This window comes from Amblyomma mixtum, chromosome 2 (genome assembly GCF_055824585.1).
Source record: "Amblyomma mixtum isolate Tamu chromosome 2, ASM5582458v1, whole genome shotgun sequence".
NCBI classification, from domain to species: Eukaryota; Metazoa; Arthropoda; class Arachnida; order Ixodida; family Ixodidae; genus Amblyomma; species Amblyomma mixtum.
This window is the reverse complement of record NC_143013.1, coordinates 309,668,311-309,686,996: the sequence shown is the minus strand read 5'-3', so window position 1 is coordinate 309,686,996 and position 18,686 is coordinate 309,668,311. Positions and strand designations below refer to the sequence as shown.

Sequence of the window (18,686 nt, the reverse complement as noted above, 5' to 3'; positions counted from 1 at the left end):
TCAATAGTTCTCGGGAAAAAAGAAAATTTAAAAGCGTTAGTATGCGCGAAGTATGGTGCTAAAGTGTGATTATGATGACGTCGAGTTCTACGCGTTTCAGAAAACTGCACATAGGAGGCAGGAGAGATGCCTAGTTTTCCGTGGATTAGTTGGTGAAGGAAAGATAGACGGGCTATCTTGCGTCTGACGTGAAGAGGTTTAATATTATTTGCTGCCATTAACGAGGATGGGGAATCACTTCTGTTGTACTTATTAAATATAAAACGTACTGCGCGCCTCTGTATTTTTTCTAATTCTCTTATGTCTTTTTTTGCATGTGGGTCCCAAACGATGGCGGCATATTCGAGTTTTGGTTTTATAAGAGTATTGTAGGCTAATAGTTTGCATTTGCTAGGTGCGTCCTTAAGTTTATGGCGAAGAAAACCAAGTTTACGCGAAGCTGAGGATTTAATGTGGTCTATATGGTCATTCCATTTTAGTTGCGAGTTTAGAACAATGCCAAGGTACTTATACCGTGGCACTTCTTTAACTGAAACGCCATTAATGCGATAGCTGAAGGAAACCACGCAAGGCTGGTAGCGAGAGTGAGTTTTATTTTTTTCCAATTCTATTTGGCATTTTTATATACATAAATGAACGACCGCACAACCATACGGACGCGGAAATATTACAGTGCTTGTGACGTTTTTGTAATCGTGTTTTTCGGTGTATATTCTCACCAAGTCTGGTTTTGAGGGAACACATTAGCTCGGAGATCGCTGGCTAATGAGTTCTGTAAACTCATTCGGTACCCAATGTCGTTTCCATCGAATGACATTATATTTTCTCGTGTGGCGACAAACTAATGTCATTTTGAACGAACGTCATTCGATGGGAATGATATTAAATTTGCCGTGTGGCAGGGGTATAAGTCTATTCCCTGTCGCACGGTTGTCGGCGCAAAATGGAAGATTAATAAATTGTGATCGCTATGTATTCGAGTGAATGCAGGTTGCTTGTTCCCTCATCCATACTGCGCGCTAATGAAACTTGACAGTTGTCTGGTTCAAGTCTCGAGTTCTATTAGTGCAGAGTAAGAATTATGCGCTACTAAACATAACCACAGTCGTAGCAATGCTGCTTTTTTGTATTGCAATTTTTCTTATTCGCGGGGAAACGTGTCAGAGGTGTGGCATAAGTTGATAGGCAACATTGTAATTCTTTGGAATATCCGGATATATAAATTGTACCCTCTACAGTCTAGCAAAAAGGCGCTTGGAACTCTTATTATTGGGTTTTTTTCCGTGCAAAAAATTTTGTTCATACTACACAACAAAAGAAAAATAGCAGTACCTTTAGTACACCGAAAAGAGAAATTAAACACACATACACACTATCACAACAAAAAGTTTGAGCATTGAAGACCAGATGCTCAAGCCTGACAATACAATGTACGGCCTACTCAGGAAATGGGTTTCTCAGGTTTCTTTTTTTGAAGACGAACAGCCAGTTTTCACTATGACTGTTCAATGACCAAGCGGAGGCACGGACCACTGTCATATATGGAATGCTGTAAAACTGTGGACTGATCTCATCTGTATTCAATGGAACAACCGCTACACCCATAGTGTACTTGAATGCGAGCAGTGCTATCTGCCCAGTGCGCTTCAGTCCTGGAAACAGCTTCCGAGACACACACTGTAGATAATGAAAATTGAATGTGTACAGCAGCCGACTGGTTTGAAGCAGATTGCCTGCTTTTATTGAACTTCTATGTCTCCGTGGCTGCACGTTCGCGCAGTGGTGTGTGTGCTGGTGGCCGCGACCACCAGCACACAACGGCCGCTCTTGTGCTTCGCACAATATTCTCGTGTACTTGACTATCGGCGGCAAAGGTTCATGGGGCGTATTTTCCCGAAAAAAAAATTTATTGAACCTCTGCCTCGTAACACAAGCTTGTTGTATTGGTGCCACCGAGTGGAACATGCCTGTTTCACACTTTGACAGAATCGCGAGAAAAGCCGGTGTTCGTCCGCCCGTCCGTCCGTGTGACGAAATAACAAGCGACCCACCTGCCACGGTGGGCAGGTGGCGACTTGGCCACTGCGACAGTTGGCAATGAAATTAATTAAAATAAATTCAATTAAATTGGCACGTGCCCACCGTGGCATTGAGCACCAGCTCATTGGTCAAGAAATAAACAGCCTCCAAGAGCTATATGTGTCAAAAAGAGCCTTATGGGAGCTACGGAAGAGCAACCTAGGTCTTTCTAGCCTCATCGGTGAATGTTTGTAACAGCCACCTGCCCGGGCAGTGGACCATCGATTAACCGCTGCACCACTGCGCCGGTAATGGTACCAGGACACCGCGCGATCTATGAATCTGCGAAGCAGGAGTACTTGCGCGGGAGGGGTCTCTAAAATTGAGGGGGGGGGAGCTTTGTTGACCTAAAGTGGGGTGAGGCGAAAGCAACCACGGGACGAACCACGAAGAAAAGACAGAGACACACACAAGCGCCTTGTGTGTGTCTCTGTGCCTTTTCTTCGTGGTTCGTCCCGTGGTTGCGCAACCTACACCTTCACAACATCATGTACCAACTAGGAAAAACCCAAGTTTTATTGAAGTTCTTTAAGCGCGGTGTTGCTGCTTGTGTCACTGATGTGTGGTTAAGATCTTAAAATTTCGCCTCTAAGAGTGGAACGCGACAGCGTCTTGCAACGCTGCCAGAGTGTCCACAGAACGCCATCGCCCGTTCGGCTGTACGCCTTGCTCGTTGGTAAATTGGTTTTTGAGGAAGTATCTGTCTCGCATATCTGGGTGAACACCTGAACCTTGCTGTAACGGGAAGGGAGGAAGATGGGAGTGAACGAAGACACCGTATTCACTAGACGCGCCTTTGTTCATTCCAAACCATCGAGCTGGCATGGCGGAGTGGTTAGCGTGCTGGTCTCGCACTCCGGAGACCCTGTTTCGATTACCCAATTCGACCAATTTCCTACTTGAGTTTATTTATTTGTCTGGTCTGACTGGAAAGGTTAATTAGGCTAATTGGCTAATTAACTAAACTTAGCCCCACTTACTTGGAGCATCACTGTACCATCCCTTTAATTGGTTGCACGATTACTAGCCAAAGTGCGATTGGCCCCGTTTGAAATTCGCGCACTCTGACGTCACGAGCATTTCGGCTAATTGAAAAGCGTGACATTTCTGTCGACAACTCCTGCTTACAACGATGAGGAATTAAAGGCTTTCGCCTTAAAAATGCTATCGCATCGGCCTCTTAGGGGAAGGTTAAGCGTCGTCCAAGTTTTTTAGGCAACTGGTTCACGTGACTGCGCCGAAATATATTTTTTTTTTCCGGACACTCGCATCTCGTAAACGTTTGCTGCCGACAGTCGCACAGCCAGAGATGGTCCGATTTCTTCACTCGTTTTGCCCCGTTACAAGACTCCGCTGGATGGTCCTACTCGTTAAGTTTGCTGAGACCTTCGCGCCAGAGACTCATGGAGCTCTGCATCTGCACGCGTTCGAATGGGTTCTTCTAACAGCGTATGACAGTAAGACCATCGGTACGAACCGGGTGAACCGCACTGAATTCTTTTCCGAAGACCTGAGCATGATGCTTTAAAACAGTGGGCGGCGCACAAGCTTACATCCGTCAAGTCCACCGTGTCTAAAGCGCAGCCACACGCTCGCACGGATGACTGGACCAATTGAAATCACATGAAAAAATAGCCCGGAAAATATCTGCGATGTTGAATAAAATGTCCTGAGTACATCAAACAGCGTCCACAATACATAATAATTCAATCGCAGTAGTGCGCAAGACAGCTGTGCGGTATTACAGTATTCCCGAGTATTATAATAGTCTGCAGAGTTTTCACTGACTTTGGGCCGTAAGGAAGAGAGCGTAAAAATTGGGCAGTTTTCTAAATAATTAAATCTAATTATCGCCCTTCTGTTTCTTGCCCCCGGGGCGGTCCATTTATTGTATGGAATGTCCGGTTATGTGTATCCCGCAAGCACAGCGTACACTGAAGGAGAGAGGAGAGATAAATTAAGCTGTGGGGAGAGATGGCGTCTGCGCATGTGCGACGTCTGCCCAACGTGGTGATTCGCTGTGGCGGCTCACCGTGGATAATGCCGAAGAAGATGTTGAGGAAGAGGACCCCTTCGGCAAAGTAGCACACGGAGACTGCGATGCCCGTCATGAAAGAGCAGGTCAGGATGACTGCTCGGCACGAGAACCGTCGACACAACATTCCCATCAGAGGCCCTGCAAAGGCAGGAACGACACAACTTCCAATCACCCTCCCAAAGTGCAAACATCAATTTGTATAGTTAAAGTTTGCTGAAAAACTCATAGTGACCGAGGTATTCATGAAATAAAACCTCATTATATCAGAATACTTTCTTTTTCATCAGCTAACCCTGACATACAATCTCGTTCTTATTTTTGGCATATGCTCTGGGAAACTGAACGTCGCAGACATGTCAATCATTTTTAAACGCGGCATTAAGAAAGGCATTTATAGTTGCAGGCTAGTTCTTGTACTGCCGGTAACTTCCAAAACCATTAGAAAAACTGCGAATGTATTGCTTTCAAGGTTTTCCAACGAAGTGGCACCGTAATGAAGTGGAGGACTTCTCATTTTCCATACGCGCCGCTTTTCCCCACACATCCGCTACTCGCCATACATATATGTATAAAAACTAGTCGCGGTGATCAATCACCAAGTAAGAAGCAGCCGCATAAGCTTTCTTTCATAATATATCGGAAAAAGAAGGCACACTCATAACTTATGACATCGCACTTATAGGACAGACAATACTAGGAACTAAGGCGCCAACAATTGTCTATTTATGAGTGTTTTGAACAAATATCTATGTGTCAGGACATATTGAGAGGGAAGTACTTCAAGCATATAGTGCTTAAAAAGGAAATGAAAAAGTTAGTTCCAGGCTCAATATGAACAGAGTCATGTTAATGACCTGTTTTATTCTCCAGTTGTCGTTTCCAGTGAGATGAAGTATTATTTTAAATTTACATGTTTTGAGGCGGCTTCTTTATTTTCTCTTTGTATAGTAATACGGAATTGTTTCTGATTAAGCATTTCAAAGGTGGTTTCCTTTGCTCCTGCTCTTAGCCTCTGTCATATTTCAACTGCTGGCTTTTTTGAAGCGCTTAAATGTATTTTCGTATATACCCCAGGTGCCGGAGACTACAGACTCGTTTCAATTATGTTCGAGGCAGATTGCCCATTCTGTGCGTACGAAATCAGCGCACTGCCCGTGTTGGTAGAAATTTCCACTGGTAATGCTGAGAACACGGAGCTCAGAGTGGCCGAATATGAAGGCGCAGCCTCCTTTTCCGAGCCACCCATCCTGGAATGGCGAGTACCAGGCCTGGTGAGAAGCTTGTACCCATTTCGAGAAACGGGTGGATACCTGTAGCTTGCAGTGGGATAAGCAGAATCTACTTAGCGCTCCTGAACCGCATATTACGACGAGTGACGAGTCATTGCTTCCGCACTTCACCAGCGAATGAATCGGCACAGATGCCAACGCATCATGCAAGAGAGGGGACGCGTGTCTCCCGCTGCAGCATGTAGTACGTAGAAGTACGTCACGGCCTTGTCTTTAAGCCCCTGTTTATATACCAGCCCCTGCTGTGGGCACGCACCAGTGAACATCGGTCGCTCACAAAGACTCCTTACCTCCAAGGTTGAGCAGACATCCGTTCAGGGTGACGGGCCAGGAAGCCTCCTGACGGGTCACTCCGAAGGTTTCCACGATGCCGTAGAAGAGCACGCCAGCTACCCTCACACTAGACGTGCCGACGAACAGCACCCAGCTCAGGAAGCCCGCTGTGATCCAGCTCCAGCGCGAGTCCAGGCCGAACAGCGGGTCCCGCTTCAGGGACGCCACGCTCCGCCCCATCTTCAGGCGTCCTTCGCTAGGAAAGAGAGAATGTAGAACTCAGGCTGCGGTAGCATTCTTTCATTCGAGGAGCTTGTTCGGCTTTTGGCGACGTCACCAAGACGGCAGCGAAAGACCACTCTAGCGCCGCTAAGAGTTGATAATTGCAGAAAGCAGTGAAAACACATAGAAAATCTGGCGCGCGCACGAGCATACGACATCGGCAACCGCCCGATTTCACATAACCCACTGCGCATGCGCAAGTTTACCGGTAGAAACCAAGCGTCATTTTGGCTTTATTCCTCCAACGCGTCGTCTGGACGACAGCCCACTTTACTTGGCACCTTGATTGCAAGACTCGCTTGCAGTAGCTTTCCGCCATTCCATTTATTGCGTTCAGCCAAAGGAACCAGAGGCGTCACTACAGAGTTTGGGGTGTGTGGTGCAAATCTAACCAGGCACAGCGCTGAGAGGGTGTGAGTGGCGGCGACGGTGCGCTTGTTACCTCAGCTTTCGTGTTCAAAATTTTGCAGGTGACAGTGAAACGTCACTTGCGATTATTTTCGCGTTTTATTTTTCCTGATGTACAATAATCATTGAATAGCTGCGTCAGAAAACATTTGTTGCATTAATTTCTTCATGTGCTCCTCGTTTAAATACATCCACGGGCTTCTATTTGCTATTTAAAAGGATATAGAGACCTAGTGACCAAGTGTTTAGTCGATTATACCAGCAAGAAAGCTGAAAATTTCGAGCAAGCTGTGCTGTTTTTCTAAATAGATCTGTGGCAAGCGTCTGCTCAGTTTAAAATGAGAGGAGGAGCAAGTCGGAGAAGTTTTGAGCGCGGAACATTGCCCCTACCGTGGTACTCACTCGCTCGATTTTCGGAGTACTTCTCTGAACACGCTGGCTAATGAGTAAACATTAGTTGGCGCTTAAGTTTTTTTCTAGTGGAAATAAAAAGTATCACGCCGGTGACACCCCAGCGTAAATGCGACGTTGAAAAAATGGCAATATTACGTATGATCACATATCCATCTGTCACAAAACGTCAGTAATTATTCCACATTTCCACCCTCTCATGGCCGATCTTTCTCATTCAAAGTGCAGCGCAAAGGTTAATCCGGTAGCATACTTTTTGGCACTCTAAGCGCCTGTCAAAAAGCTAGAGCTTTAAGCCTTAAAAATTCGCCATTTGCCATCTTGAACTGGTCAATAGGGCCCCGACAGCTAAACTGCGCTGAATAGAACTTCTTCAGTTGTCTCTGATGGCAAGCGCCGGAAATACCTCCTTCCCGCAAAAATAGCGGCTGGCCCCATAGCTCGCCTGCTTTGGAAGTGTAAGTTGACTGATCTTTGTGCATTTATGCCCATCCCCCTTGTAGGGAGCGTAGCCCGTTGCGCTCACGCGGTGCGGGCCGAGCAGAATTATTTTTATTTCTTTTTATCTTGCCCACTCTACACATTGTAGGGAGCATAGAATATCTCTACGGTGGTGATGATGATGACTATTTGGCTATTTCCTTTTAAAATCAGAATCAGTTTATTGAAATAAAAAGAAAATGTAAGGTGGACAAATTCATACAGAAATAAAACTGTCGTCAACCCTTTCAGCCCTAGCCGTATCTATGAAGTTGGAGATACGAGCCAGATTGCACGGCCACATAGACAGGCTTCTCTACTGGAGGCCGATCTAGGCGACTCCACCGAGTGTTACGCCGCCTTCACACCGTCTAAGATGCTCCGAGCCCCATGACGAGGCCATGTTTCCGTCATTACGACAACGCCCGCTTCGTGTTCCATATGCAACAGGTCCACTGTGGGCGCTATTGTTGGGCAAGCTACGTGCATACTAACCAACGTGGGCGAACAACACCACGTGCCATTCTCATGCGGCTGCGTTGCCTTTGTTTGCGCGCTCTAATAGCTAGCTAGGTTAGGCAACGCGCTGCTTTGGTTTGTGACGTCATCCGAGACGTACGTAACTTCATCGATCTGGAGCACATCGAATAATAGCGGCACATACTTCCCGTTCGTTCTGCTTCTTGAAGCACGTGCTCTAAATGTGTGACGTTTGTTTTCGACAGCGTCAGGAAATACCTAACTGATGATTATGCTTACATTCTTCAACTTTTTTGCGTTGCTTTGTATTTATTTGTATTTATTAATTTTTATTACCAATGTTTGCGAGGTGCCCCCGAAACGCCTCTTGGCCAGACAGACAAAAGTCTCCCGCCTCGCCGCTCTCTAAGCTCGTGATACAGCCACACCCAGCCTGGGAATATGAACGTACGTTCATGCGAGACCAAGCCTGCTGTTGCTTTTATTGCACGAAACTAGAACTGCGCCTCGAGTCATAAATGCACGGCAGCGGGTTACGCAAGTCTACAATGCACCTGGCAACACGAAATAGGCTGTAAAGCTCTACTTCCTTTGCTGGCTGTGCTAACAGAAGCAAACACTTTATTGTCCACTTGCTCCAGCGACGATTTCGCAATGTTCATCGCTACGCAAGAGGAAAGACGAAAGGTGCTGACGGCAGTGAAATTAGAGCTGCATTGGCGCATGAATTTTTCTGATTTTAGCCAGCCGCAAACTAATTCGAGGAAACACTTGAGCTCCGCAATAAAGGTATGAGGCTTTAGCCCTTTGCTCCTTTCGAAGCTGCTTTTTTTTTCGGCGCGTAGTGTTTATCAGGAAATAAACGACTGACCGATGCCTAAAAGTAATGCCAGCAACTCAACTCTGACCTCGACCTAAGATAAGATAAATGAATCCGGAAATGATTGTTCTCGCATTAAAGACCTGCGTTGCGCTTCTTGAAGACACAGCCAAAGAACCGATAACCTAAACATATCTCCTTGGGCGGATGCGGTATATATGACTATTTAGTGGAAATAATCAATTAGTGTGAGCGAAGGTCTAAACGTGGGGCAGAAAGTCCAGTCGTTTTCAAAAAATGGCCTGGCTTAGCTTATGGTTAAGCCTAGGATGCGAAGCATACCGCCGGCGGAGGCTGCGCGTCCGCAAGCGAGCGCACGAGTTGAGCCCCAGCTTTCACAGCTGTTGTGACGTCAGCGCCCCTAGCGGAAGGAGCGGGAGTTAGGCCGCCGGTGGAGGCTGCGCGTCCGCAAGCGAGCGCACGAGTTGAGCCCCAGCTAGAGTGACCTAGAACCCCAGCTTTCACAGCTGTTGTGACTTCATATCACGTGGTGCGCCGATGTAGGTCAAGTGGTAGCTACGCGGCCGCGCGCGGCACAGCAAGGAAGAGCTCGGTTGTGCGGCTAGTATGTTTCGCATAAAATACATGGGCCGCACCTCGGCGCTGCTATCTCCGTCGGGAGCGTGCTGCGAGGGTGCACATAGTGGCGACCAAAGACGCCCTCACTCTCGCGCGGGCACTTTAAGAGCTTGGTAAATGTCACGAGCGGCGTTCCTCACTTTCGCCGCTGGCGCTCGCTACGAAGCAGGGCGCTCGTATGATCGGACGACTTTACGCGCGCCGTGGAGGGCTCGTGCATCGAAGCGCATAAAAAATGCGTCACGGCAAAGGGCGGTCGCTGTGTCTCGCTCTCTAGTCGGCCTGTAGCAAGAATCCTAGGGCAGCGTAAAGTCAAGCCGCCAATATGTGAAGAGGTGGAGATCTGTTTTTCTTTTACGACGGCAGCATTCCATATCTCTGTTTAAAGCACGGTTCGTATTTTTTACGTTGCCTCTTTAACAACTGCCCGCTACACAACAGGCGCTCCAGCGTCCGAAGCCGTGGGACGTGTATTTTTGAAAACGACTGTACCTCTGAATTTTGCACAGTGACCTTGCGAGGTTCTAAGGTGTAAAGAAATAAATACAGAGAAATGTAACTTCAACCATTGCAAAAGCTTTCTCAAATTCAAATTCAAATTCTTTATTTCTGCCTTGTAAAGATACAGACAGCGGAGGCGCAGAAAAAGCTGAGAGACAGCTTGACTAAGCCGCAGCCCCCTTTCGCTTGGCAGCAGCTTGACAGCAAGGCTTTTAATACAAAAGGCAGTTGCAAAGCGTGATAACAAGTATACAATAATGAGCAGGTACAAGAGGAAACGAAAGAACATTATACAATATTAACACAATATTCACATAGGGTAGACAAAGGTAATGGCAGAAAAGAAAAAAAAGAGAAAGAAGAAAAAAAAAGCACAAGACAAAAAATCCTACATGCTAGCATACAAAGCACGCAAAGACCTGTTTGACGAACTGAAAAGGTCAAAATTATTATATATATACGCGTTTAGCAGGGACGGAAGAGTGAACTGCAGGCGTTCTCTACCCGAGTTTAACCGTGGGGTCGGGACTATCCATGTCTCCGCATACCTTGTTGTGTAGCTTGCATCTCGGGTATGTAGTTCTCCTCTGTGTATATGCTTTACCACCTCTTAAATCTTGCGGCACGTTAATCTAGACCCCTCACATAGCTTGTCGCTTCTTCCTCGGGCCATCGTGTGGTCGTCAAACGACGGGTCACAAATATGCACTGATTTCAAGCAGTTTCTAACTAAGCCACGCGTCGGCGGCAGTCGGGCACTTCATGGGATTTCCAATATGTCGACCCAAGAAAAGGTTGCCAGCATAAAGGTTCGGCCTTGATTTCACAAGAAGCAACCATTCTCAGCACGCAGAGCACTATACATTATAGAGGTACTTGATGATACTCACTTGTTCACTAGACAGGATTAGGAGGTCGCCAGTCGCCTAGCATCCGCCACCGCCAGGACGATGTCTGCGAAGCGAAAGAGCAAACAGGAAGCTGTAGCTGGAATAGTGTCGCCTGCTTATAGCCACAGAGTTTCGGAAGACTCGCGTATGTTCCCTTTGCTGCAGCGTTCGCGTAAGGCTCACTGCTCCGGAAAGTCGGAGTGGCGACAGTATATCACTGTAGAGTCCCCAACTGACATATTATAAGGTGGACTATAGGCGGGAAAGGAGTTTCTGATTTTCGGAGAATTCTACACACCTAATAATCTCGACACATAGTGTGCACTACTTACGCGCGAGCGATACCGCCGAAGGGCTGCACTTGGCGATTCTCCTGATAAGAGCAAGAAGGAGTAAAAAAACGCAATCGCGACGTTATCTTGCGTCTGCACTTGGCTAGCGAGCGTCAAGCGGCTATGCCGTTATCTTATTCCTCACTTTTTTTTTATCTGTAGTGTCCAGGGGCAGTACGCTGATTTGCCAAAATCATGTGGTGAACATCTACTCCGGAACGTCGTCCAGAAATCTGCGCCTGCTTTTGTCAGGAATAAGGATGATGCCGTTTTACGGATTTATTTATGTGATCTGAGAGGAGGTTTATTGAATTCTTGGTTCACTAAGGCAGTGAACTTTACCCTGCCAGAACGAGGATGTGCTTCATAGCATTAGGCGCGGCTTTGTCGCATAAAAATTCATTGCTTACGCGTAGACTTGCAATTTTTTTTGCAGTGTCCTAAAATCACGTACACTGCGGACTCTCGCGAAGAATCTCAGGCCGCTATTTCTCCCATGGCGAAGCTCATGGGTTCCTTTCAATTAATTTTCTCTCCCCTCTCCCCGTCCGGTCTGCATGCGGAAGTCAGTGTGGCCGAGTTGGCGCTAGTCGACAGACCTGTGCATTTTCCTCTTCGTTTCTTCTCGACACTCATTACTAGTCCCATCACGCAACTAAGGCGGCGCTTCTTTGAAATGTCTTAGCAAGGAAGCAATCCTCCTTGCACGGAAAAACTGTCGGCAGTCTCTCGCTTGCGTGTCGATGTGAAACTCGCCGTAACCATGGGTTGACTTCAACAAACAGGTTTTCACGGGTCAGGTTTTTTTTTTTGTTATTGTTACCGTGTCGGGGCAGGCATAAGAATAGCGATGCCTTGCTTCGCTAAACTCGCTAAAGCTCATACAAGCATACCGTGCTTTTTAACAAGAGCGTTTATAATGACGGGCAATCGACAAATTTTCTTAACACATAAGTAAGAGCTCCACCAAGAGAATATTGTTATATTTCATCTTAGCCTTCGCTCACCCTCCCTCCACCCTCTTTCTTTCCTTCTCTGTTTCTCTCTTTCTTTCTTTCCTTCTTTCTTTCTTTCTTTCTTTCTTTCTTTCTTTCTTTCTTTCTTTCTTTATTTTTATTTATTACAGTACCCACAGCGCCGTGAGGCATTACAGTGGGGGGGAAGACGACTCAAACACAGTCTTCCTTTCTTTCCTTCTTTCTTTCTTTCTTTCTTTCTTTCTTTCTTTCTTTCTTTCTTTCTTTCTTTCTTTCTTTCTTTCTTTCTTTCTTTCTTTCTTTCTTTCTTTCTTAATTTCTTTCTTTCTTCCTTCCTTTCTTTCTTTCTTTCTTTCCTTCTCTCTTTCTTTCTCCCTTTCTTCCATTCTTTCTTTCTTTCTTCCTTTCTTTCTTTCTTTCCTTCTTTCTTCCTTTCCTTCTTTCTTTCTTTCTTTCCTTCTTTCTTTCTTACTTTCCTTCCTTCTTTCTTTCCTTCTTTCTTTCTCTCTCTCTTTCTTTCTTTCTTTTTTTCTTTCTTCCTTCCTTCCTTTCTTTCTTTCTTCCTTTCTTTCTTTCTCTCTTTCTTACCTTCTTTCTTCCTTTCTTTCTTTCTTTCTTTCTCGTTTCATGCTTTCTTTCACTCTTTTCCAAACGTCCACACATTCGCACAACAATGCCGAAGTTCTCTGATTCCTGAAGGAAACCCTTTTGTTGCAGCCCATGAGATATCGTTTGACTCCACATTGAGCTCGCTATCATAAGGGTGTATGAGGTGCAGCCTTGCTGGCGAGATAAGCTGGCCCGTCTGGGCTCAGCGAAGAAGGACCTCCTCTATTCTTCGGAATGTCCTGGGTGGGCGGCGAGGCGCATTTTTTACGTGGTGACTTAAGCTGGCCGACCAGCCCGCGGATCGTCTTTCAAAGACTCCCTTCCATGGCTAAACAAGAATACGTACTGTTTATCAGTCGAATATGACGGCGCACGCACGGCCTGCGTACGCGTTCTTCAAGCGCTCATGATTATTCCCTAGCTTCTGTCCTCTCTTGCTTCTAAAATTCGATTATGACACGATGTTTGATGCTGTGTTTCGCTGGAGCCGCTGCAGCAAAATGACCTTCAGCGCACTGCGATGCAAGGTTAAATGAGGGAGGAAAACCACGTCACTCGTAACCGTTACTAAGAAGCATAATGCAATCTGCGAGCAATGTTGAAATAGAGCGCCTACCTGTACTGCACACACTCAGGTACAGAACCCGTTTAGAGCTCTTCGGATGCTTGAGTGGAGCGTGTGTTAAGGTGTAGCGGATTACCACAGTAAACCCTAATCAGCTTTTGTTGTAATTTATTCGGCTAGCTAGGAAATCCACTTTCATTAGAGTGACAAACAATTGACAGTGTTAGTTTGCGTCGCAACCGGACTGTATTTTTTGGGAACGAAAGCAGGCAATACTTAATTTGCTCAACATCAATGAGAATCTGGTTAGATAGTTCGCTAATCTTAACTTCTTCAGAATTATATTACCTTTTCTGTACAGCAGCAAAACTTGCTACCCTACAACGTCTGAAATATTACCTTCTATGTCGACAATATATTTACTTCGACATTACCAAACCTTTCCATCCTTTTGAAATGGACACACTCGTGGGAAAAATCAGTCCGCCAAGAAGTACTCTGCAATCAATAGCGCCTGCAGATATGAAGTTGGTAAGAGTTAACAGAAGTCAATGCAAAATGAGGTCAACAACGACTAAGGTGCCAATTTACATTGAGTAATTCGTTTTTTTGTCTGTACAATCTATGCTGCCTATTCTACATCGGCCACATGGCACAGAAATTGTGGTCCACTTGACAGTGATCCCAACCTCCTTAATTATCCTGCTACACGAGATCAACGGGAAAAATGAACGTGCACCTGACTGAGATCGAGGCCGTACAGGCGTCTGTCCTCGAGGTCTTATCACTATCCGGAAAAACTCTCAGGCGTTTCGTCCTTTTCAGCGAACAAGTGGCATTGATCGCTGCCTTAGGCACCGCGTACTCAGCTCACTGTAAATTGTACCATCACCTGCCATCTTCACTCTCCCTCTTTTCTGTCAGGTTCCCCTTTCCTTCCACCAGTGTCAAGTAGCGGGCTGGAGACCTAAGTAAATATTCTCTGTGTATCGCGCGCGCGCGCAAACACACACACACACACACACACACACACACACACACACACACACACACACACACACACACACACACACACACACACACACACACACACACACACACACACACACACGCACGCACACACACACACACACACACACACACACACACACACACACACACACACACACACGCATGCACGCACACACACGTGTGCACAGAACTGATGTTGCGAAATCTACCGATCTGTACAAATGAATCCGCGCGACCATTTAATGAGCTAGCCATGGCTCAGGAACCTGATAATCCTATACGATTATATCGGAGTTTTAGCGGCCTCGCATCTACGGGAGCCATTAAAATATACTTGTAAAGGTCGCCAGTTTGTGGAAGAAACGTTGATACCTAGCAATGAACCCAATTCACAGACCGAGAAGGAAAACTAAAAAAAGCACTACATTTCGAAAAAGAAAACTCATTTTAAATCAAAATCAGACATCGTGGTGCTTCAGATTGCTGCTTGATTTTGAAAAGAAAAAACAGTAAGCATAAGAAAAAAACCTATTTGCTGGCATTGAAACAGCATGTGCCGTGTTAACTGTAAGCAATATTGCGCCTTTCGCTGCCAGAAAAACAAAACAAATCGCGTTAAGGCAATTATTGACTGTCCTACATTTGCAGGAGCACTACAAGAGAGAAATGACACTGAAAGGAAAAGGTTATTCCTTCTTCAAAAGCAAGAGACACGACACCACTGCAAAACGTGCTTTCTGTGAATGAATGGCTCATGTTTTACTTGTCCATAACTTAAATGGTGATTACACTCGTGATTATGGGAATGATCAGGGCTAACTGGTCGGCATTGCGCTTTTGTAATTGTTGCACTCTCCTTGAGTGCCCGGCAAGGCCTCTGTTTCTGTTTTGGGAGAGATACAAGGAGTGCTTTACATCACAACTCACGCTACTCAGTTTTTCAGTATATACCCGAATTTGCATGGTGGACATCTTCCAGAAGACCGTGCTGACCACTGTCTTCTCGACCATGCAGCCTGTAGTTGAAGGCGAATTTGTGCCAGAGGACAAAAGTTTAAAATGCTAGAGAAACATTTGCGCCAGAGGAGGAGTCAGTGACAGAAACTGCTGAAAATGGGCTAAATTGTACATTAATTACGAAGAAAATTAGGCGAACAAGACTAACTAAGCGGGACCTTAGACCACAGGAGCATCTGTACTCTCCTGCTTCTACATCTCATCATGTCTGGCTTGATTTTTAAAAGCGGTCCATCATTCGCCTTATTTTTTCAGTTTTGCATTGCGAGCTTTCTATACGGACGCAAACTACATTCACGTGTAGTACCCCTCAATATAACTCGAAGCATTGATGAATGTTGAATATGTCCACTTCGCGCCTACAATAAAATACAGACCAAGACAATCACGAGAATGGGGTTACTTGTCCGAGCAGGTGCCGAAATGCAGATGGAGTAATTAAGGGACAGGCGCCTGCTAAATAGAAGAACTATGCGGAGGCTTGCTGTCCAGAAATTTGAGCAGTTGATTACGCTTTCTCTTTCTTCGTTTCAAGAAAAAATATACTCGTTGACTTGATTCAAATATTTTATATATAACTACAGCTTTTCAATACAGATCTGCGCCGTCACTCAGCTTACACTTGATGTTTTTTTTTGTCTCGTTCCTGTACGATAATCGCACACTTTCAACGCCTCTCCGACACTCTCTTGAGTAGTTACTTTTTTTGAACAAGTCCATACAAGCGGATCGCGCATGAAAGAAGATTGACTAACACTGCTGTAAGCGCTGAGATGTGTGGAGTAGTGAGCAAACGGACTGCATTGTCATATGAATAAAGTTTATTACTACTAGCATCGTCACCGCAAGAGCTGGTATAGTTTGTATGGTATGGTATGGTATGGTATGGTATGTTATCGTATGGTTTGGCATGGTATGGCGTGGTATGGTATGATATGGTATGGTATGGTATGGTATGGTAGGGTACGGTAGGGTACGGTACGGTACGGTACGGTACGGTATGGTATGGTATGGTATGGTATGGTTTGGTTTGGTTTATGGGGTTTAACGTCCCAAAGCGACTGAAGCTATGAGAGACGCCGTAGTGGAGGGCTCCGGAAATTTCGACCACCTGGGGTTCTTTAACGTGCACTGACATCGCACAGTACACGGGCCTCGAATTTCTCCTCCAAAGAAATTCAACCGCCGCGGCCGGGATCGTATGGTATGGTATGGTATGGTATGGTATGGTATGGTATGGTATGGTATGGTATGGTATGGTATGGTATGGTATGGTATGGTATGATTGATTGATTGATTGATTGATTATTGGGGTTTAACGTCCCAAAGCAACTCCAGCTATGAGAGACGCCGTAGTGAAGGGCTCCGGAAATTTCGACCACCTGGGGTTCTTTAACGTGCACTGACATCGCACAGCACACGGCCCTCTAGAATTTCGCCTCCACCGAAATTCGGCCGCCGCGGCCGGGATCGAACCCGCGTCTTTCGGGTCAGCAGCCGAAAGCCGTAACCGCTGAGCCACCGCGGCAGGTTATGGTATGGTATGGTATGGTATGGTATGGTATGGCATGGCATGGCATGGCATGGTAAATATAAACGTACGCGGCTCGAGACCTCATGTGAAGCTTCAGACATCTGGTAGCTTGGCACTGGCTACAATTGTTTTCAATGAACTTCATAATGTCGGTGTTGAAATTACGTTTATAACTACTTGCAAGTGAATGGGGTTAGGTCATTCGACAAAGGCACCTGCTCGATACTTTACGGCCATTTATTAAGGCAATGAGCGGTGGCGTTCATCACTGCACTGAGGCACGCGGCACGCCGCCGCCATGCGGTGATGCTATGGCACGATACATTTGGCATTCCGCCGACGCCTCTCTCCATGGTCGAATGAAGCCAATTTGTTCAACTCCCCGGCAATGGACGTCACAGCCGAGATTGACTCATTGATAGAAAAGAAAACGGGAGAGCAAGTGACGCTGAACAGCTAGCTAGCGGAACAGGAAGCCGAGCGATCACTTCTCTCAGTGCGCTCACACGTGACTGCGAACACCAAAAAAAGGGGGTTCTCCTTTGCAGTTCAAAAGCAAAAGTGCAGCGGTTCGGCCAAATGATGACAAAAGGCGATGTAGAAAGGCAGCGCAGTAGAGAACCGACACGTGTCCTTGAGCTATGTGAGGCTGCTAAATGAGGCATGTGGACACGGTTGCGGGAACACTGCACACTTTGCGTTCTGTCTTGCTTTCAGTGGCATGTTATGCTCGTCTTCATTCTTTATGCTTTAATGACGTTCAAAGTGCTTCAAAAATTCTCAAGCACGAAGGACTTTTCTTGAGCTGTATGGCTGTGCAGTTACGATGTCCCTGGACCTCGAAATCTCTGTATGCTGTGGGAGATGTATCATTATAACCTCTGAGAACATTGCTATCTTCATAGCCGTCTTACGTGCTGGAATAAACGGTTTAAGAGTAGATTCCGTGGCTTGACAATGTTTGGTGTTGCCTTTCGCCAACCATTTCAGGTTTGTGCGTAGTTTTGCCTGCTTCTCTCAGAGAAGTGCGCCGAACTTCATGACCTGAATGTGACCGGCCCAATGTAAGGCGCTTATGCCCCTCCGCCAGTGCCCTAAGCTCTTCAAGCTCTGTTTATTTCTATAAATAACTCAAGAATACGTTAATATAAATCAGAACATTCGCTGGCCAGTCCGCTAGCACATCAAGCCTTCGTGAAACACACAGAGCAATACGTATGAATTTAACCACTGCAGTTTCTTTTTACCTGCCCCTTTTGCTACCAAGTTTCCCTGCATACCCTATTGCAATGCTTCAAGAAGTGAAATTAATTCCTCATTTACTGTTCACTTATGCCTCCATCGCATCAAAGCATATTTAATCAACTTGTTGCATAGTTACCATGCTTAAACAGCAATAATACATGTTTAAAGTTTTATTTTGTCTTATTACGTGCCTAAGTTCACACTGCTTGTATATTTTTGGTCCTTTTTTTATAGACATTTTATTGCTACCGTTGTTTTTTTGGTAGGTTGTATTTTTATACTAGTTTCTTGATATACTGCTTTCCATTGTTCGCGATTTTACCCCACTTGATAGTTCTAGGGAGTCCCCTCGAAAGCAGTGCACTATGGGACCTCCATCTGTACTAGCACCATTGCATTCACTACTAACACATGCATTAATGAATGAACTAGAACTTAAACTCCGCATTAAACTCATCCGTAAACTCGTACAAAGTGAATATCGAGAATGTAAGCATACTCACACTCGGGGCATTTCTTAGAGGTCGGTGCGAGATGATCAGGTAAGGAACATAGCTAGCATTCCGTGCCGCACGTTAAGACGTCGAATCACACACGAGCACAAGAAGGAACAGAACAAAGCACGGCAAGCAGCTGTCACGGTGGCGAAGACGTAAGTCCTCTCAACCAACCTGGCAGAGAGGAGTAAGATGACTCAGGGCGGGCGCTTAGCCCGCCGAGCCCTCCCAAGGAGACGCAGGCCAACGGCACGAAAAGATGATGCCAGAGCTCTTGAAGCGAGTGACGGGAACTTCACGGTCGCAGTC

At 45.9% G+C, this 18,686-nt stretch overlaps 1 protein-coding gene across 5 annotated transcripts in view; it reads right to left on the bottom strand.

Moving 5' to 3' along the window:
- LOC149364928 (monocarboxylate transporter 3-like) overlaps positions 1-18,686 on the bottom strand; it is a 32,836-nt gene that overhangs the window by 8,588 nt on the left and 5,562 nt on the right. The window contains exons 3-6 of one of the 5 annotated variants that reach the window (XM_089574908.1): positions 18,552-18,685; positions 10,591-10,654; positions 5,697-5,935; positions 4,112-4,255 (exon numbers count right to left, since the gene is read on the bottom strand). In XM_089574908.1, coding sequence (XP_089431034.1) covers positions 4,112-4,255; positions 5,697-5,919 — 367 coding nt within the window. In that variant the 5' untranslated portion in view covers positions 5,920-5,935; positions 10,591-10,654; positions 18,552-18,685. Of the gene's footprint in view, positions 1-4,111; positions 4,256-5,696; positions 5,936-10,590; positions 10,655-15,035; positions 15,974-18,383; positions 18,437-18,551; position 18,686 lie in introns of those variants that run through there. The other 4 variants (XM_089574909.1, XM_089574911.1, XM_089574912.1 and 1 more) reach the window with 4 other exon arrangements.